Here is a 22113-nt window from a genome sequence, read left to right on the forward strand (position 1 = left end):
GTTAACCTTGGTTTGTCAAATGTCATGCCAAATTGTAAATCCCTAATGAGTCTACTATTCATTGAGTTTAAAGTGAATTGTATCCAGAGCTCAGAAATAAATTAGAAAAAACATAAACAGACCTTGAACAGTTGGTGGGGCTAGAAGTATGTCATTAATCTGCAGAAGAAACAACAGTAAGACTTCCCACGTTTCTCGTGCCATGATGGATGACTCACGGGCCAGTTTCTGAATGGCTCTCAGGACCTGTAAGCATAGTCGGATCTGACTGGAGCCCTGTTCCTGTCTGAAGAAGACAGACATATCACTGACAAGCCTTGAGGAGAGAAAGCAAAGGCTTGAGGACAGGCGACTTACGGACACAGCAAGCAATGGTCCAATGACACTCCCTAAGAGCATCAGAGGACAGGACAAGGTGCAGCCTCTTCAGTTCAAAGATATTTTGCCACCATACAGTTTGGCATTCTGGGATCTCAACCTACCATTCCTATGAGAGCTTGAAAAGCTCCTGGGGACGGGGGGAACAGTAGAATGTAAGCTTCACCTCTGGATTTTCTAAGTCTAAAATGTGCCTGACACATAACAGGCACACCATTTTCTGCTGAGTGAATGAGTAAATACCCACAGCCCCTTCTGTTGCTCACAATGAAGCAGAATGGCCTTTGTGTTCTTTTTAAAAATTTTTAAACACACATTCACGAGAATTTAGAATGTGAATTCATAGTGATCACAGTCCCTTTGAAGCTAATGTCTGCTAGAGAAGAGCCTATGGACCCAGTGGAATATCCTCACAGGTCCCTGAAACTGATGAGGTATGGAGGCAACTGCCTCAGAAACGAGCACCCTGCTACTGCTGTTCTAATAAAAAAGGCAACTTAACCTAAGATGGGGGTTCCAATGGTTCCCAAGATACCCTAGAAAAAAATTTTATAACTCTCTTTAGTTGACAGGACCATTTTTTTCTCAAGAGAATAAAATAGATCAAAGTATTGGAGCTAGAGTTGAAGAAAGAGGTCCAAGCCCCAGCCCCTTATCCCTACTTTCCAAAGTGGACCACCTGAGAATTTTGAGAATAGTAGGAAACTCACTGCGTAAATGAGTGGTGAGTTGGCCTCCAGACCTCCTATGTGAAACCTAAGACAAGTAACTAATATTACTGAAATAAATCTCAAGGGCAAGTTCTTATATTATGACATGTCACAAAGAACTGATAAAACAGAGCTTCCTCAAAAAATCCAGAAAATGAAGTGAGTGGCCTTACCACTCCCGCCCCAACCTGACCATAGAAGGGTCTCAGATTCTGGGCCATGGCCCAGAAAACCAGACACTTATCCTACAGTTGCAAACAAATGACACCAATCAGTTTTTCCTAAAGAAGTCCTACCAAGAGTAAAATGAGACATTCACCTAGGAAAGACAAAGACCCCCAAAGAGCTGGGAGATGTCCCACGTTCAGCTGGTGGTGAATCCAGTTCATGTGAAGCGATGAGTCTCAAGTTTGTGTCTGTTGCTCTGGCTACTTGAAGAACAGTACAAAACTATGTAATAGCCCCAAATCTCATCTAGCCATACAAGAAGTCCAGAATAAGAAATAAGAATAGCTCTGGGGTTGACACTCTTCCAAGCTAGCGATAAGACTCCAAGCTAGTAACCTAGGCCTACCCACTATTTCCAGGTACCTGTCTGCTAATACAAAAGGAAACATCTGCTCTGTAGGCAACTGTAGCCTCACTAAGAAGACCTAAATTCAGGAGCAGTGTCGAAGTTTCTAAAGCTAAGAGAAACAAAATCATCTTTACCAAAAAATAAACAGAAAGGTCTACACACCAGAGATTTTCCTTTCCCAATGTTTTCAAAAAGAACTTGTGATCCTCAGAAAAACTGTTCTTAGAACGAGGGCTGTGAACTACAGCCCATGGGTCAAATCTGGACGGCCACCTGTTTTTATTGAAGTTTTATTGGAACACTGCCATGTTCATTCATTTATACATTATCTATGGCTGCTTTCTCTATATCAGCAGAGTTGAGTAGTCAGAACAGACACTATATAGCCCACAATTTTACTATCTGGGTCTTTATCAAAAAGTTTGTCAACTTATCAAAAAAGTTTGCCAACCACTGCTTTAGAAGAATATTACATTTTTTAAACTACATTATATTTGAGCAATGAAAACCCTAATCGATTTTAAAAGATGATTCACTCTTCACTCTTCACTCAATCATGCAAACAAAAAAGAGATCAAACTGATAGGCAAAAAGAGAAAGGTTACCCCCGACTTATCTCTAGCAAAGTGGTTAAAAAGTTTCTTCTGAGTGTCACTTTTTATAAAAACAACTAAGTAAACTTGATGACAATTTTGTGATCTGAATTAAAAAAAAAAAAAAACAACCCTGATACTTCCAATAAAGGGAGAGAAGATCATACCTCCCAATACTTAGCGCTGAAAATATTCAGCCCCCTAAGACACTGTTGGCCAGGAGAACTCTAGTACTCAGCAGTTCAATATCCTCTCCAAAGAATGCACACACACTCTTGAGAAAACAAGCTAATGAACAAGGGACTCATGTTCTCAAAAGGGAAAAAAAGCAAAAGCCTAATTAACTCAAATGCCATTGATATTTTTCATCAATACAAATGAATTGAGCACAGAGAGGTGGTAAGAGTACAAAAAGGAAAGAAACACAGTGACAATACTACTCATCAGACTGTCCCATGCCCAAGGAAAAAGGCCAGTAAATTAGTCTCCTACATGGAGTGACAAAAGCATTAAAACTATTACACCATTTTAGAAGAGCCTGCTTAGACACAAATAATATGCTAATCATGGCCAACTACTTCCTATTACTACTTCTATTTGAAATCAATAAATAATAAGCAACTAATATTTAATTCACACCTAAAGTAATGTAAGGACTGCACCAGGTACTATGGAAGCCCAAAATATGTACAACCTAATTCTTGCCTTCCAGATGGTTAGCTGGGGAAATGAGACACACACATTTTAAAAGATAAACAATAAAACAGTGAAGACATAAAAGAGTGACACAGGAAGTAACACTGGTTCAGAAAAGGTATGATGACTGTGGGTCTGGATGGTCAAGTAAGGCTTCTTTTTATAAGGCAGGATTTAAGATGAACCAACAAGAGTGAGATGTGGACAACTAGGAGAGGAAGAAGAGGCAGAAAAAGACAAAAGGGCAGGTGAAGATGTGGAAGATCATTAAGGAGTCTTCAGGGAATGTATAATTTATGAGTCTGACCAATGAGCAGGGCTCATGCAGAATTAGCAGCAGATAATCTGGCTAGATTATAGCCAGCATGTCACACAAGGCAAGGAGTTTATACTTGATCCTACACATCACAGTTCTCAATGAGATTTTTTTTTTTATTTACAGATTTTATTTATTTATTTGATGTAGAGAGCCACAGCGAGAGAGGGAACACAAGCAGGGGGAGTGGGAGAGGGAGAAGCAGGCTTCCCGCTGAGCAGGGAGCCCGATGTGCGGCCCGATCCCAGGACCCTGGGATCATGACCCAAGCTGAAGGCAGATGCCTAACGACTGAGCCACCCAGGTGCCCCTCAATGAAATTTTTTTTTAATTCAAATTTTACAAAGTAATCTTCTAAAACTCTTTAAAAAAATTTTTTTTGGGGGGGGACACCTAGGTGGCTCAGTCAGTTAAGCATCTGCCTTCGGCTCAGGTCATGATCCTGGGATCCTGGAATCCAGCCCTGAGCTGGGCTCCCTGCTCAGTGGGGAGTCTGCTTGTCCCTCTCCCTCTGCCCCTCCCCTCTGCTCATGCTCTCTCTCACTCACTAATAAATAAATAAAATTTTAAAAAATAATAACAATTTTTTAAAGTAAACTCTATGCCACATGTGGGGCTTGAACTCACAACCCTGAGATCAAGAGTTGCATGCTCTACCGACTGAGCCAGAGAGGTGCCCCCAAAGTAAACTTCCTTCTAAATTTAAAAAGTTAAAATTTATAGAGTGGTTTTTGGATGATTCAAAGTCCCTCACCAGCTGATAAAGAAAAAGCTGTAACAAGAACTTTTCCAAAAGGAAGTAAGCCTCTTTGCCTCTTTCAAAGATATTAAGAAATCGCTAAAGACAGGTTTTTCTTAAAGGAAATCCTCATGGGGCGCCTGGGTGGCTCAGATGGTTAAGCGTCCGCCTTTGGCTCAGGTCATGATGCCAGGGTCCTGGGATCGAGTCCCGCATCGGGCTCCCTGCTCCTTGGGAGCCTGCTTCTCCCTCTGCCTCTCTCTCTCTCTCTCTTTCTGTCTCTCATGAATAAATAAAATCTTTAAAAAAAAAAAAAAAGGAAATCCTCATGAATGGATAAGAAACTAATTAATGCTTTCTTCTCCATTATTTTCTCTATTTCCCAAACTCTTTACAATGACATATAATCTTTTAGAATTGGAAAAAAAAAATTTTTTTAAAGATTTATTTATCTGAGAGAGAGAGAGTACAACAGCGGGAAAGCACAAGCAGGGGAGAGGGAGAAACAGACTCCCTGCCAAGCGGGCTTGATCCCAGGACCCTGAGATCATGACCTGAGCTGAAGGCTGACACTTAACTGACTGAGCCACCCAGGTGCCCCTGGAAAAAAAATTTTAAGCCCAAATAAGGTATTTATCACATATTATGATATTTAAGATCTTTGTCTTAGAAGATAGGAGAAAAAAATCAGTAACAAACTGTTAACATAATCTTTTGGCCTACTATGAATTTGCCCATAATTTCAAGTCTGCTTACTTCAATGTCTTCATTCTCTCATAGGAAAGATTCATTTTAAGGTAAAGGCTTAGGTGCCTAGAAAAGAATTATGATAGGCAAAAGTATGTTTTTTGAATGGAGGGGAAAGGTGTCATAGCATTTTAATATCTAACAGCTATCAGATCTTAGAAAGGAAACCAAAAGTCTTTAATGAACACATACTTGTTAAAAACACTTAGTAAGGGGCACCTGGGTGGCTCAGTCATTAAGTGTCTGCCTTCGGCTCAGTTCATGGTCCCAGGATCCTGGGATCGAGCCCCACATCGGGCTCCCTGCTCAGTGGGAAGCCTGCTTCTCCCTCTCCCACTCCCCCTGCTTGAGTTCCCTCTCTCACCGTCTCTGTCAAAAAACAAATAAAATCTTAAAAAAAAAAAAACACTTATTAGTAAACATTATATAAGCCCATCTCTCTTATCATTCATATTAATACATTCTTTGAACAGTAATGAAAGTTATTTTTCAAAAGACTAACAATGAAATCAGCTATTAATATAAAAAAGTAACATTTATGAATATTTTATTATGATCCTGATAACAGGCCAGACAGACAGGTATAGCTTACCTTGGTACAAAAAGATTTTGCAGGTGTTTTAGTATACTTTGAACATATAGATTAGGCTCTTTAATAACTGGCAATGGAATAGAATCTTTCGGCAATACTAGAGCCATAATCCAGTCTGTATATACATCAACACAATATTTTACAGTCTCTCCATCCAATGGAAGGGTCAGTCCATAGCAAATTACTTCCATCGTCCATTTCACCTAAACAAAAGAAAATATACATACAGAATTATCACACATCCCTACTATATTTCAGTAGACTGATTTAAAATATTTACCTCTTTTATTACCAAAAACCTCTCAAGTGACAGTATATTCATCTCAACTACGTATCATCAGATTTATTCTCAAGAATGCACTTTCCATGGATAAAATATACTCAGACAACATTTCCTAAGCAAAATACTTGAAAAGAAAATAAATTATTTATTTCTAAATATTAAGCCCATGCTGGCTTTTACCCATTAGACATTATTATTGTTTGCAATGTGAAATAAAAAGCAATTAACAGGCCATCTTGATTTTCCCTAGAGACTGGAGGCACAGAAATAGAAAATTTTAGCTATAATTCTCCTTTTAATTTGTATACAGGTATGTGTGTTATTTAGGAAATCATATACATAAATTCAATCATATTCCATTTCCAGATCATGCAACATTAACAAGCAACAGGAAGGAATATTAACTGCTCACCTCTTATTCTGTGACTTTTTCTGCCAAAGAAAATAATTAACATGGAAAGGTAAGAACAAACACAAGTGAGAAGGGACTTAAGCTGGGTAAGATCTTAACAAGGCACTTAGCTGCACTAAATGAGTGCTAGCCTCTTGACCCATCTGCATCACATCATAGAGGCTGAGAGAACTTGCCTAAGAAACTGCCAAACCACTGCCTGCAGTCATAAAGAATGAATACGATATGAGCAGAAACGGAAAATAGCATAATTTGCAAAAGAGGATGAAACAATATTCCAGATACTGTAGACTGGAAAGTTTCAGTGAATGCCAGACGAAACTATGGGACAAAATTACTAAGCAGATGATCAGTGAGCACTTACAAAATGGAAGCATGATCACTGGGAACCAGCCTACTCAAAAAGAACAAGTCATGCCAGACAAGCTTCATTCCTTTACTAACAAGGTTACTATGAAGGCAGTGGACAATTGCATAACCCTGGCAATTTACAAAGCAACTTTCATAAATATCATCTAACCATCAAAATAACCCCGTGTGAGAGGGTACACTATCCTCACTTTATAGATAAGAAAAATGACACTTAGGAAGATTAAGCAATTTGGCCCAAGTCACTGGTGTGGAAATGGTAAAACTGAAAACTTGGGCCCTAGTCTTCCAGCTAGACATCTGAAGCTACTCTCACCATACTATCAATAGCCTTGTCTGGCTAGGGGGACCTGGGTTTTAGCAAGAAATGTGGTTAGATGCGGGATATCCTTTGGACAGGATGGAGACTTATGGCCCAGAGGAAAGTAGAATAGCTGGATTTATAAGTGGTTAAAACACAAGATGAGAGAACACAGCGGGTTAATGCACAAAGATCATTTTGAAGAAGGTGCCCAGTGGCATGCCAAAGGCCCCGCTGAGATTTTTAACGTAGGAAAAGAGAGAAAAACAGATTATAGGCTGACCATCTGTAGATACCACAAAGCTAAAATGGACAGCTAACTTGTTAGATAGAAATTCAGGATTCAAAAAGACTTCAACAGTTTAAAACAAAAGTTGAATCTAGTAAGATAAATACATGTAGAGAAAATTTTAAGCTCAAAAACAACTACAAAGACTAAGGGTAAAATTACGTAACAACAATGTAACATAGATAATATAATACATATTATCTGCAACAGCGATAAACTTTAAAAGCTATAACACTACAGTGAAGTTGTGACAAATATAGGAGGGTGGGAGGAATTTAACCACGCATAAGAAAGGATTTAAAAAGGGACTGCAAGTCCATAATTGTCAGATGAAAAGACAAAAGAGAAAATATCTCTGGTGATACCTCCATAATAGTTCAATTGTATAATTCTAGAGGACACTGGATTCAAGGACTATTCTCTCGTATCTTTTTAAGGGTGGGGAAGGAGAACCAACAAGAGTGCAGCAGAGCACCTCTATCCACTAATGTGCCTTCTCTTCCCAGGAGAAGATCACAGACCCACCAGGAGGAGAGTGCACCAGGCCAAGCGCTGGTCCTCAGGGTAAGTCTCTTTTAAGGTACTCTGAAGAGAGAAAAACGCTCCTCAGACTGAGAGGCTTCATCCTCCCGCAACCCATGGCCTGTGGAGGGTAAATAAACTGCTTTTAGAGCTATAAGCTTTAGTCTTGTATCCAGTCTTCCATGTAGATTAAGTCTAATCTCTCCTTCATCAGAAAGAAATCAAAAAGGGAGAGAAAAAGTGGGTCTGAAAAATAAGTTAACCCAAAGTCTGAAGGTTGTATAAACATCCTCAAGTACAGAGACAAAGTTCTAATCCCGTATCTTAGCCAAACATCACACTAGCAAATTCCTGTCTCTCTCCATTATCAGGGTCCCTTCATGACCTGCCCCTGAAAACTTCACTTCAGCCCAGTCACCTGAACCAAGACCAGAGGACCACCTCCAGGCGGAGCCACTCTAGGAGCCCTTATCTTTAGGGACAGCAAACACAACCCCCATTCCAACCACTTGGGCTCACAGCCATATGCGCTTAGCTGCTCTGCAGCACTCTTAAACCTGAGAGTCAGGTAAGGATAGGCAGACATGGAGACACAGGAGGACATCAAGTTCAGTGCATATGTGAAGCCTGAAAACTTGACACAAGACAAGCCTTCAGTTAGAGGCCATATTGGAGTAGCAATGAAGACCTTCCAAACAACCTCTGAATAAAAATCTGAAAAGTGGGCCCAGAGCTTAGGGGAAAGGGCCTGACACTTAAGCCTCTGTCTTGGGCACACAGCTCAAGTAGAGAGTTGGGTCTGGCTAGAAAGGAGCCAGCAGCACAATAGTACAACCTATTCCTTGACCCCCACAAACTCTCAGCCCCAACCTTCAACCCAAACAAAGGTCAAAATTTTAAAAAGTTGTACTGCATTGGACAGAAACCCATTAAAAGGACAATGTCAAATAAATTCTTCAGTAACAAAATTATGTTTTCACACAGTAGAATGAAAGGAAGAAATACTTACTTCTTTGTCAGTTTTTAATAAACTCTCACTACCAGCCACTGAAGGGGTACCTAAGGCCTGCCCAAGGGGATGGACCACCGCATTTGCCACCTCTCGCCCAACGCTCTCTGGATAGCTGTGCAGCACACTCGTGTGGCCCTGATCATTCTGAATCACCAAATGCAGTGACCTCCACTCAGAGTACATCGTGCCGCTAAAGGACTATCCAAATGGCACCTGAAAAGACAAAAGAGAATTACTGTTAAATTACACTGTTGCAAATTAATAAAAATAAGTAAAACACAGATTTACCCTACATGGTAAGATAAAGCAGCTACGAACACACTGCCAAGTAGACTGAGAAAAAAATACATCTAAATGTTTTGAGAATGTCCTAAAACAACCTCGTGGCAAGATCAGGTAGGAAGGCAGACCCTGGGAAGCAGCTGTCTGAGCACCTCCCCCAAAAGAGCCGCAGAAGCCCTGGAATGGAACTGGGACAGATGCCACTGTGCGGGGGGATAAAATTATCTGATTTGGTACTTATAACAAGAGGGAGCCCTCCTCGTTCTATGTTCCAGGACAGAAAAAGAGAGCAGAATGAAGCGCCCTAAGTAGGAAAGGAAGACAAAGGAAAGAGTTTACTCCAAGATCCAGATTCTTCAGTCAACAATTTCCAAGTACCTATTACATGCTAGAAACATACCCCTGCAATTTCCCACCAATGTCCTCAAATCAGACACAAAATTCTTTGAGAATATTTCATTCCCTGCAGCAGTGACACACAAATTTCTAACAGTGTAGACTGGAAGTCACGGTGTTCTTCAGGAAATATATTAAGAGCTCCACTCACTGAGCATTTACTGCATGCTACTCATGCAATCATCAAAACACCTCAATGAATAGGGGTGCCTGTGTGGCTCAGTTGGCTGAGCGTCCCGACTTTCGGTTTCAGCTCAGGTCGTGGGATCCAGCCCCACATCAGGCTCCACGCTCAGCAGGGAGTCAGCTTGGGATTCTCTCCCTCCTTCTCCCTCTGCCCCTCCTCCCACTTGTGTGTGTGTATGCATGCACGCTCTCTCTCTCTCTCTCTCCCCGCCTAAAGATAAATAAATCTTGAAAAAAATCCAACTCAATGAATATTAATGAACATTATCTCTATTCCACAGATGAAAAAGCTGAGACAGAGAGGTTTGCTACTTACCTGAGGCTTCAGAGCTATAACATGGGGGAGCTGGGTTTGAATCCGTATCTGTTGGGTTCCAGGGACCATTCTCTTAACCATGGCATGTACTACCTTCTCCCTATCCTATACATTCTCCATGCATGTACTGCTTCTCCCTGTGCTGTATATTCTCCATGAAATGATCTATGTCTACCATACAAATGAAAAACTGTCAGCCACAGAAAACATATCTGTATGAATACAATGTAAATATTACAATCATAAACACCACGCTCATGAAGAGAATCAAGGATGGTTAGCTCCTTCCAATTAATTTCTGTTAACTTCCAACTTCTACTTGTTCTGAAATCTGTATGCCCAGCCAGCAGAGTTTAAGAAAAATACATGGGTACACTTAATCTTTAAAAAGTTCTATCCTTTAAGCTAATTTTTCTTCACACTGGGAAAGACTAGCATTGTTCACTTTTATCTTTAAAAAACCTCATTCCAGCTCAACAAGTATCAGTGTTTTTCAAGAGGATATGGCATTTGAGATTTAGAGGCCTGCAGAATGACAATGAAACTCCTCAGCACGAAAGTCAAAGTCATTCGCAGACTGGTCCCAAATTACATTTCTTTCACATTTCCATACAGAGGAACCCACCACCTTCTCTTCCCCTCTTGCATACCTCCCACCCCCAACCCTGCTCAATCTTCTCATCCTCTTTGGGAATCTGATGGACTCTGGGCCCTGGTACCTTTTGGTACCCTATGAGATCTGATGTCCTCCTCTGGATGAAAAGGCCCTGAAAATGGGAAGGCCAGAGAGATGGGCCAGCATCTAACAAGGTACCTACAATGTGAAGGAAGGGTGGATTCGACTATTAAGATTGCCTCAGTTTCCTTGGGTTTATAAGGAATTTCCCCAAAGATATTCTGGTGCCCTCCCCACCCCTCCCAAAATAATGGAAGGGAAAAAAGGGAAAGCTCTGATAGGGAGCCATCCCCATCAGGTGACAATTTATATTTCCATGCCACACATTTTTTTCTCACCTCTTCTAGTCAACATATATGCATACATATACATACAGTGCATACACAGTATAATATACATATACACACCATACATAGTCTCTTACATAAATGCACAAGAATATTATACCGCAGGGACTTTTGTTTTGTTTTAGTGTAGTTTTTTTTTTTACCTTTTTCATTTTATTTGGCTTCATGTCCTGTCCAAATAATTCACTTCCCTAGATAGATAATCCATGTTGACAACCCAACATTTCCTCTTGTGTTTCTCTACCCTAACTCAATCATGTTAAAATAATATACATACTTGCATAGATAGGCATTGTATACTTTTCTGTTTTTTTTTTCCATTCAACAATGCCTCATGAACATCCTTCCAACTAATAATAGATTCTTTTTAATGACTGTGTAACATTCCATGGCATGGGTGTGGTATAACTTATTCAACCAGTCTCCTAATGATGTGTATTTACTTTATTTCCCATTTTTTTTGTCACCAGGAAATGATGCAATAAACATATTTGTTCATATAAACACTGGCCTTTTAATTTCTATGGAACAAGTTCCCAAGAATGAAACTATTGGATCAAAGGGCATTTGTTTTTATTGTTAATAGGTCTTGCCAGATTGCTTCCCAAAAAAAGCTGTAACAACTTCCATCTACATTAGGAATGGATGAGAGCCTTTCCCTCCTCTCACTCCCCATCTCCTGCCAGGAATTGCTTGCTTTTTTCTTTCTTTCTTTGACAATTTGATAGGTATGAAGTGAAATTTCATTGTTCTAGTCACATTATTTACATTTTGCAGCTTGAGTCTGGCTTAGGTGGTTTCTGCCTCCCATCTCCTCTATCAGTGTTTTTCAAACTGTGCGTCATGAAATAAATGTAATGGGTAACACTTTTGTTTTTAATTACATGGAATAAGATATACAATAAAGGCATCACACATAGTAAAGGTAAGCAATATTCTGTGAAACTTGTTTCACTTTTCATAAGTGCGTATTTCTGGGTCACAGTGTAAAATACATTTATTATGGGACTAGGTCCAAAAGTGTGAAAATGTAACCCTAAAGTGTTTATGTAGTCTCCCAGATTTCCTGCAAAACAATTGCTTATTTCTTCACACTTAAGTTTTATATTCATCTGGAATTTACTTCTCTGTAAGTGGTGTAGGAAAGGTGAAATTTATTTTCTTGTAAATGTACAGTCAATTGTGCCATAGTCTATTAAAAATACATCCTTTCCCACCAAACTGAAACACCAATTTGTCATATACTAAATCCTCATTTACAAAGGAATCTACTTATGAATCTGTTCTATTCAACTATTTATCTCTTCCCATACCAATGCCATAATGATTTAAATTTAGTGGCTTTATAGAATGTTTTAAGATCTGAAAAGGAAGCCCCCTCCACCTCCCGTATTCTTTTTCAAAACTTCATTGGCTGTTCTCAGACCAAATTATTATATATGTATTCTTCTATATAAAATTTAAGATGATTTTATACAATTAAAAAAACAAACAAAACCTTGCTAGGAATCTAATTGAAATTGATCATTCCACCTTCCCAGCCTCATCTTCTACTGACACTTTCCAACACACGTACCCTTCCCTGCAGCTATGGCCAAAAGGACTACTGAAGGATCACTCAAACCCAACAAGGTTTTTCATATCCTGTATCACTGCTCGAGCTACTCCCACTGATTGCACTGCCACACCCCACCTTGATCCACTTTATGAAGTAGTACTCCTTCAAGGAATAGCACAAATGTCCTCCCTTTGGTAAGGCTTTTCTACACTCCTCATATCACCCCTCCTCCATGTGCGTATTTCAGGCTGGTCATATCAAGCTTCACATTAACTTGTTAGCCCTGTAAAGATATCTTCGCCATAAGGGTATCAACCTTTTCTGAGTGGAAACCTCACTTCCTAAATCTTTGAGTAGTTCCTAGCATGCAGTAGATAGTAAATAAATGTATTAGAATGTTAAGGTTTACGAGTGGGAAACAGGAAGACATTAGAAAGTTCCCTTTATTCCACTGAGATGTCTAAATTTTGCATGCCATACGCAAATACAATTGGGAAATGTCCATTTGTCTTATGCTATTAGTTTTTTTTAAGATTTTATTTATTTATTTGAGAGAAAGAGTGAGAGAGAGAGCCCAAGAAGGGGGAAGATCAGAGGGAGAAGCAGACTCCCCAATGAGCAGGGAGCCCAATGCGGGGCTTGATTCCAGGACTCCCAGATCATGACCTGAGCCAAAGGCAGATGCTCAACCAACTGAGCCACCCAGGCGACTCTATACTATTAGTTTTTTAAAAAGTAGTTAGATGGTTTCCAAATATCTAAAGAATATTTAATTAATATTTAGCATGCATTCCAGACAACACACTATTGGAGGATAAAAATTGTTTCAAATAAAAACAAAAAAAGGAAAGCTAGCTTTCCAACTCCGTTGCACACATAAGAATCATGGAGGGGCAGGGCAGGGGTGGTGGTGGTGCTGCTGCATATCTCTAGGCCCTATCACTAGAAACTGAAATTCTGTATAGGTCTACCTTGGGACCTGGGAATAAGCATTTTTAAGAAACAGCTGCTATCCCTCCCCATTCTGAAAAAAAGACAGGAGTACTATTCTTTAAAAACAACAACAACAATACTGTGAAAGACCAATCAAAACAGGTTTAATAGCTCTTAAATTCTTAAAAACTTAAATGTAAGAAATTTTACTTCTTTAAATGTATTTTTAAATAATTAAATGTAAGAAAATGAAACAAGGAGAAAGGTATAGAAAAGATACAGTGAAAAAGTTTAACTTAGCTATTAAAATGTATATACCAGAAAAAAACATGCTAAATTTTAACAAAATACACAGACAAAAAGTATTAAGATAAAGATGTGTGTTATAATTACAGGCAAATTAAATAAAACAATGAAGAGAAAATAACATTGGAAACAAACATAAATAAAAAAAACAAAGCAAAGCAACAAAGATATTGTTTTGTACCTATTAAACTAGCAAAACAAGTGATAAAAGTCAATTCTGATTAAGAGGTAAGGCCAACAAGACACACTCAAGAATTTAAGTCAATGGTTTTCAATACAAAAGAACTGCCTCCTAGAGGCAGTTTAGAAATACTCAGTGCACTTCTGGTTAACACAATGATTGGGGTGTGCTATTGGTATTTATGGGCAGAGGCAGGAAATCTAGACATCCTGCAATGCAGGAGACAGTCCTGCACCATGAACAATTGTGCTACTTTTCACATGACTATCAAATGTCTGCCAGAAAATCATTCTGTCCTTAACTGTCTAAACCTAGAAATGTAACTCTATTTTATACAAAAATACAAAATATTTTGTGCTATTTTAATATACACTGAATTTTCCAGTAATGCAATTGTGTAAACTGCAAAAAGACTGAATCTTTTATGTTTAGAACCTTACCATACAAAGAATTGTTTAAAAAAAAATTGTTGACCATTTCAGAAAAATCACATCACCGAAGGCCATGCCACTGGTGGTATCTGAGCTGCTGATACCACACACTGCTATCAGGAACACAATCACAAGAACTACATACACACTTCTGTAGCCCTTATTTCAAAATGTCAAATATACAAGAAAAGAAAGTCGCTTCAATAAATGGTGCTGGGAAAATTGGATATTCACATGTAAAAAAAAATGAAACAACCCCTATCTTACATCATTCACAAAAATTAACTCAAAATGGATTAGACTTAATTGTAAGACATGAAACTCCTAGAAGAAAACATAGGAAAAAGGCTCCTTGACATGGGTCTTGGAAATGGATTTTTTGGAAATCATACCTAAAGCACAAGCAACAAAATGAAAGATAAGTAGAACCACATCAAACTGAGAAGCTTTTGTACAGCAAAAGAAACCATCAACAAAGTGAAAAGACAACCTACTGAATGGGAAAAAATACTTGCAAACCATGTATCTGATAACGGGTTAATATCCAAAACACACAAAGAACTCATACAACTCAATAGCAAAAAACCCCCAAATAATCCAATTAAAAATGGGCAAAGGATCTGAATAGACATTTTTCCAAAGAACATATATGAATGGACAACAGGTACATGAAAAGGTGCTCAACATCATTAGTCATTAGGGAAATGCAAATTGAAACCAAAATGAGATATTACTTCATGCCTGTTAAAATGGCCATCGTCAAAAAGATACAATAAATGCTGGCATGGATGTGGAGAAAAGGGGACCCCTGTACACTGTTGGTGGGACTGTAAACTGGTACAGCCACTATAGAAAAAGGTATGAAGTTCCTCAAAAAATTAAAAAAGAACTAGCATATGATCCAGCAATTCCATTTCTGGGAATATATCCAAAGGAAATGAAAATGCTAATTCAAAAAGATATCTGCACCCCCATGTTCATAGCAACGTTAATACATGGAAACAACCTAAGTGTCCACTGATGGATGAATGGATAAAGAAGCTGTGGGGGGGTGGGTGTATGTGTATAATGGAATATTACTTAGCCATAAAGAAACAAGAAAATTCTACCATTTCAACAACATGGATGGACCCTGAAGGCATTATGCTACATGACACTAGACAGAGAAAGACAAATACTGTATGATCTCACTTATATGTGGCATCTTAAAAACAAACAAACAAAAAAACCCCAACAAAATTAGAAAAAGAAATCAGATTTGTGGTTACCAGTGATGGAGGCTTTGGGGAGGGGAAATTGGAGGAAGGTGGTCAAAAGGTACAAACTTCCAGTTACAAGATAAATAAGCACTAGGGATATAATGTACAACATGATGACTAAAGTTAACACTGCTACAGGACATATAGGAAAGCTGTTAGGAGAGCAGATCCTGAGTTCTCATCACAAGGAAAATATTTTTTCTTTTTATTTTATCTACAGAAGATGATGGATATTAACTAAACATATTATGGTAAGCTATCCGAAAGACATCGTGGAAGTTCAGAGGACAAAAGATTACTTTTGATTGAAAGAAGGGCTGAGCTGGAAAACAACAGGATAAGATCAGGGAAGAATGAATGGGGTATTGAAGGAAGGTTACGATTTTAACAGAGATAAGAAAATTAACTGAATAAGAGTGAGAGTAAAAAGAGGCAGGTAGAAAAGAAAAATACGAAGAAGGGCGCTTGCTTCAAGTAGCAACAAATAGTACCAGAAACTAAAAACACAGAGTGGCAGAAAAAAAAGTTGTATGTAGAAGGGATAAGATTTCAACGATAAACGGTGACCAATTTTGAAAGAGTATGAATGCTAGGATTGGAGATTTAGAATTAATTCAGTAAAAACTGGGGCAGAAAATGAGAGAATATTAACTTTATCATAGAAATGATACAACAAAAACTAGAATTTGGTCTAAGTGTCCAAGACAGGCTGAAGGGACAATAGAAAAGTAAACTCCAGTGTAGCTAATATACTGAGGAGGAGGAGGGAGGGGAGGACGGTGATAAGGCAGGGAGGCCCGGGCGCTGCAGTGAGAAAAGAAGACATAACTGAAGTTAGATAATTAAGGGCTCTGACTGCTAAGTTAAGGATCCTCCCCAGATAGGCTCAGTCAGCTATCACCCTGAGCTACTAGCAGAGAAGTCTCCAGAAGTAAATATGACAGGAGGAAGGAGAAGATGATGACAATGCTCCCCTGCAGATCACTTAATTTCTTCCCAACTCTACGCATCCATTTTCTAGGTAATCTCCCTGGAGGTTTCTATCATCAGGTGACTGTGTGCCGGTAACAGCTTATGGTTTGTAGGTACTACTGCAGAGTAACATGAAGGTTTGGTCTAATTGACAGATTATCAAAATGATCGACACAGTGGTAGTGGTAGACGCACTGAGACCACAGCCAGACATTAATTACATCAACTGACTCAACCAATATTTATTGCATGCCTTCTATACACCATGCATAGGAAATAATAACAGTGAATAAATAAAATCCCTGTTCCCAAGAAGCTTCAAGTCTAATTACAGAGAAATTTTTTTTAAAACTTCATAAAGTAAATCCAGACATCAGTTATTTCATGAAACAAATGAATTTATTAAACACCTGCTATGTATCAGGTATTGTCCTAGGTATAGGTACGCAGATATAAACAGGACACGATGGCTGCCCAAGGGAAGGTTTCATAGTGAGGAAGACAAATCTGTGACAACACCAGAGTACTGCAGTATTCAACATTAAGATTAACTGACATGGTGAGTTTTGAAGTCAGCATCAAACAAGAGAAAAACATTGCCTGATAACAATGTACCTTTGCAAAACTGACCATTTTGAAAGAGCTTTCACATGTTATTTCATTTTATTCCAATAACAAGCCTAAAAAGTTCAGTAAGACAGATATACTAGACACACTAGATGAGGAAACAAAAAAGGCTATAACCTGCTCAGAGTCACATCAAGTGACAATACAGCTGGGACAAGAAACTCCACCTTTTGCTCCAAAGTCCACTGCTCTTCCCTTTTGTCTGGCTCCATACCTCAACATTATGACCTTGGACAAGTCACTTGGCATTTCTTTGTCATAGTTTCCTCATCTGCAAAACAGGGAGAACACCTGCAGTACCTACCTAAAGTAACTCAGGGGAAGGATCAAATAAAGTGACATTAAGTCAACATACTTTAAGATGTACAAAGGCAAGGTAAACATTATCAGGCATGCCTTGTTTCTCTTAGGAAAAATAGGGTACAGGGTGCCAAAACTTTGAGTAAATAAATGAACCATGCTGGATTTTAAAGCACACATCGCTCTCAAGGTCACCCATATAACTTTATGACAAATAAAGACAAAAGGATTATAGTTCACATTTCTGTTGTAGTCCCATTGACCCTACAAGGCAAATACCAATCAAGTTTCATCAGAAAGGAATGTATTCACCTATACACCAGATTCTGTTGGGGATCCTATCAAACACCTGAATCATAAGAAAGAAAGACATTCCTCCCTAAAAGGGTAAATAGGTAGTTTCTGCTAGTCTGTTTAAAAAAATAAATAAATAAATAATGAATACTATGAATACCCTGCCCGCCCCCCACCAGTACCACCACACTTCTCATCTTTTATGCCTTTTATGCCTGCTCTGTCCAATACAGTAGCCATATCCACATGTAACTACTTGCATTTAAATTAGAAATTCAGTTCCTCATTTACACTAGTCACATTTCCAGTGCTCAGTACTCACATGTGGCTAGGGGCGACCATATTGGACAGTGCAGATACAGAATAGCTCCATCACTGCAGAAAATTCTACCCAGCAGAGCTGACTTAGATACTATACTTCCATTTTTATTACAACTCTAACTAGACTATAGACTCCTTGAGGACAGAGGCTGTGTCTTATTTATCTTGGTATCCTCAGCATATAAAGTACATGTCACACAACAAGCATTCACTATACATCTAATTGAGTATCTCAAATATAGCAGACTACTCTGTCATTTCCCCAACCCCAAAACACACCACACACACACACAAAATAATAACAAACAAGACATCCTCTCACGTGGGGCATGGAGGTGGAAGGAAATACTGCATGCAGGAAGGAACCTGCTTTCTAGCCCCTGATGTGCTAGAACCCAACCATGTAGTCTTGGGTAGTCTTTCTTCACCTCTAAACACTTAGAATTAAACTCCATGTACTTTAATTCTAAAACTTTAATCATCTTGTACCAAAAGAAATCATGTATTCTATCCAAAAGGTCTTTACACATGTCAGAAAACACATCGCTAACAATGATGAGTATCTCAAATTAAACAGAATCCATTTCTAAGTCTCAGGCTATCTTGATTGGAGCCACTTTTGGTCTTTAATGAACATGTGAAATATTTCACCTTTACTTTGGATATCAACTACAGAGTAAAACATCAGGCTTAAAGATTTAGTTTCTTCCATGCGCTGAGGCCCGAACTGGATACTCTGTCCATATCTGATCAGAAAGAAACAAGGGCAAGTTTCTTGAGTATCTGAATTTAACAAGAATTGTCCCATCAGTTTCTCTATTAGCCTTAGCCTAAAAATTGACAAAACAGTCCAAAACAGAACGAAGAGAATCTTTCTATAACAATCCTTATCCTGTAAAGAATGTCTTTTATAAAATGTATATATTTTTATTTAGTCCACATACTTCACCATATTTAACTGCTATAAAAAAAATCTTTATTGTCCAAAAATCTCTTCATAATGACCTTCACACACATATTCACTCATTCTCTTTTATAAACTTTACATGGTTTGAAGACCAGCCAAGAAGAAATACAATCTGAATTACTGGCCTGCCTTTCTTTAAAATCTGTAAATACGTTGGGCAATAGCAGTTTGGGCATTTTACAATAAATATATACTAAGTTTGTCAAATCCTCTGACATCAAGGTTTTAATCTTCATTAAGTACTACTTATGTCATCTCTCCTAATGAACAGGATGAACTACTACTAATAGCCAATTCCATCTACTAGCATTTATCAAGTACCAACAAGGCAATAACATTTAGTAAATGACAACTAAACACTATTTTGGACAATGAGGTAGGGAACATATGCAAAGGCCTAAGGACAATTAAAGGTCTCCACTGCAGAACTGATCATATCTGATTATGATAAAATCCAATTTAAAAAAAAAACCAACCAATGTTGATTACATATCATCCTACATAGTGCCTTGCCAGTGTGAGAACTCAATGTGTTTGTCCAACTGCTGGATGGATAAATTAATGAACCTAACTAGAGTGTTTCTAAGCAAAAAGAACAAAACTCTATAGGCTAAGAACTACCAAACACCTTTTGCAAAAATGGAAATAGAGAAGAATCTGTTTAGAGCATTAAGTCTATGACATAGAAGAGACTCGAACATGCCAATCAGTAAAACCTGTGTAAGTCTGTATCAAAACACTGGGAGGAACAGAGATCAAAAAAATACAGTTCAAGTTGCTCATAATCCAGTAGAAGAGACAGAAATGTGTTGCATTTGTCTCTTCTACTGGACACAGATAAAGAATTGGTAAATTCCATTATGATGATGCTAAAGAGCATATAAGAACGACCCAAAGTGGTTGAGTGTCACAGACATAGGCATCCCGAAGGGCATGTTGGGAGTTAGGCAGGCAGAGACTGGAAGAAAAAGCTCTGTGCACATGTATAAGAGAGAGCAGAAGTGTGTGCGTTTGGGTGGAGTGGGGACAAAGCATGGAGGATAGCCTAGGCAGAAGAATAGCATATGCAAAGATGACCCAGAAGTTAAAGACACTAGACCCGTGAGTACTGTATATCCAGGAAAACTGCAAACTAACAGTTTTACATGAGATGCATACACTGTAAAGGTACAGCAACTCAGAAATCCTGTACAGAAAGTTACTTTCCATCTCCAAGTGGCTTTCAAAGTGGGGTAGTCACTGGTCCTAAAGATACGATCTTTGCAAGTGGAACTCGAATTTTTAACAAACTCCCAGATGATTCTCCTACACACTTAAACTGCAGACGCACTGAAACGTCTTCTGAGATACAGGGCTGCCCACCCCAGCAGTTCCCAAAGTTTGCTACACACTCGAATCACATGGGGCTCCTTAAAAAATACTGACGTCTGACTCCCCCGCTTCCCCCAAACATTCTGATTTAATCGATCTGGGTCTATTGCCTAAGCTTTGGGAATCTTTAAAAGCGGCTCCAGGTGACTTTCACATGCAGCAAAGTTGAAGAGCCACTGACCTGGAGTCACGCTGCCTGGGTCCAAATTACCAGCTATGTGACCTTGGGCAAGTAAGTCACCAAACCATTCAGAGCCTCAGTTGCATCGTCAGTAAAATGGGGATAACCCTCCTACCTTACAGGCTTGTTGTGAAGTTAGACGTGGTGAACGTAATGGCCTGGCACAATGCCTGGCGTGTAGTGAGCGCTTAACAAGGGTCTGCTGTTTATTCTCGTTATTAACTCTTCCTCACCCGACTGTCACTGTGCAATGGGCAGCATCGTCCCCACAGGACGGCAGCAACTCAAGCAACCCTTCTACTGGACCAAATTCCTCGCGGAGCTGTGTAGCTCCGCTCCAAGACCCGCCCCCTCCCCCAGGTTGCCAGGAGAGCGCATCGCCCGGCCCGGACAGCTCCCAAGGGCTAGACCCGGTCGGAACAGACCCTATAGAAGCCGCCGACTCCTCCCCCAGCCCCGAGTCAGGGCCAGGCTCCATTGGACCCCGGGGGTCCCCCGAGAAAGGCAGAGACGTGCTTCCGAAGGCAGGGCCCTTGGGGCACCCGGGCCCGAGAGACAGATTTGGCCGTTCCGGGACCGCCCGGAGGGGAGGGGAGGGGAAGGGAGGGGAGAGGAGGGGAGGGTCCGGCCGCGACAGGGAGGGCCGTCCGGTTACCTGAGGCGACGGGCGGAGCCCGCATCGCTGGGGCGGGCGCCGCCGCCGCCGCCGCCGGCCGCACTCGGCCTTCCGCCTCACGCCACCCGCGCCATAGTGCCGGTTCTTTTGCTGCCCAGGCCGGCTGTCCTCAGGCGGTCGGTCCGTCCACCCGTCAGCGACTCTCCGAGGGCGCCCGGGGGACGACGAAGGCCGGTCAGGCCGGCCGGCTGAGCTCTGCTCTGGCAACTTCCGACTGCCAGGGGCGGCAGCGTCAAATAACTCCCCGAACCGACTGGACCACCGCGCGTGCGCGGCGCTCCGGGTTAGAGACTTCTGCGGGTCCGAAGCCGCGGCGTCAAATAATTCCCGAGACACGGCGCCGGAAGCTGCGCGTGCGCAGCTATCCCAGATCGCCGCGCGGGGCATACTCCCTCCTTCCTTTCCGGATCAAGTGAAGTGGGAGGAGTAAAGTGACGGCTGCACCTACCTTGTCTCAATACGGCCGAGGGTGTGCTCCACCTGCATCCCTGTGAATCAGTCCAGGGTTCCGTGTTTTCTGTGCGGACGGAGTAAAGGGCTTCTCTGCAAGATTTTGGGTCCTACCCAGGTTCTAGAAGTTTCTCACATCCCACCATTACATCACCCTTTCTTTGAAATGTTGCCGTTTTCCCGCTGCTCCCTTATTACCTGGGCATAGCATTAACTGTAAGAAATACTCAGTTCCAGGCCAGGAGCAGACCACAAAGATGAATCAGACATCAGAGCCTCTGGTTGAGGAGCTGAGGCTGACACAGGCGAGAAGACATAAATAGTGATAATAATAGGAGATAACGGTTTGAGCACCTATGATGCACCATAGATTATGTAAACATTACCACTTTCAATAATTTGGTTTCAGCCTTAACGAAGAAAATAATAAATACCTTTAAGTAGGTACAGCTCAAGTGCCTTGGGAGTGTAAAGGGGGAAACTTGGGCTGAGAGAAGAAGAGGGAAGCCACGGCCTTGAGACTGTCCTTGATATTAGAGAAGACAGG

The 22113-nt window shown here is 40.2% G+C and overlaps 1 protein-coding gene and 1 long non-coding RNA gene across 6 annotated transcripts in view; one reads left to right on the forward strand and one right to left on the reverse strand.

The window, feature by feature from the left end:
- The window catches only part of LOC112827704 (uncharacterized), a 35271-nt gene extending 27264 nt beyond the window's left edge, over window positions 1-8007 (forward strand). The window contains exons 3-5 of one of the 2 annotated variants that reach the window (XR_003209306.2): window positions 5998-6092; window positions 7509-7566; window positions 7896-8007. This is a non-coding gene — a long non-coding RNA (uncharacterized lncRNA). The remainder of the gene's footprint in view (window positions 1-5997; window positions 6093-7508; window positions 7567-7895) is intronic. The other variant, XR_012374697.1, reaches the window with a different exon arrangement.
- The window catches only part of RALGAPB (Ral GTPase activating protein non-catalytic subunit beta), an 82288-nt gene extending 60943 nt beyond the window's left edge, over window positions 1-21345 (reverse strand). For all 4 annotated transcript variants that reach the window (XM_025875733.2, XM_025875732.2, XM_073880436.1 and 1 more), the window contains exons 1-4: window positions 21096-21345; window positions 8534-8749; window positions 5349-5551; window positions 123-286 (exon numbers count right to left, since the gene is read on the reverse strand). In XM_025875733.2, the coding sequence (XP_025731518.1) occupies window positions 123-286; window positions 5349-5551; window positions 8534-8719 (553 nt within the window). In that variant the 5' untranslated portion in view covers window positions 8720-8749; window positions 21096-21345. The remainder of the gene's footprint in view (window positions 1-122; window positions 287-5348; window positions 5552-8533; window positions 8750-21095) is intronic.
- Window positions 21346-22113: the final 768 nt, after the last annotated feature.

This window comes from Callorhinus ursinus, unplaced genomic scaffold (assembly GCF_003265705.2).
Source record: "Callorhinus ursinus isolate GAN/ISIS: 27379988/994484 unplaced genomic scaffold, GSC_fseal_2.0 scaffold38, whole genome shotgun sequence".
Lineage (NCBI taxonomy): Eukaryota > Metazoa > Chordata > Mammalia > Carnivora > Otariidae > Callorhinus > Callorhinus ursinus.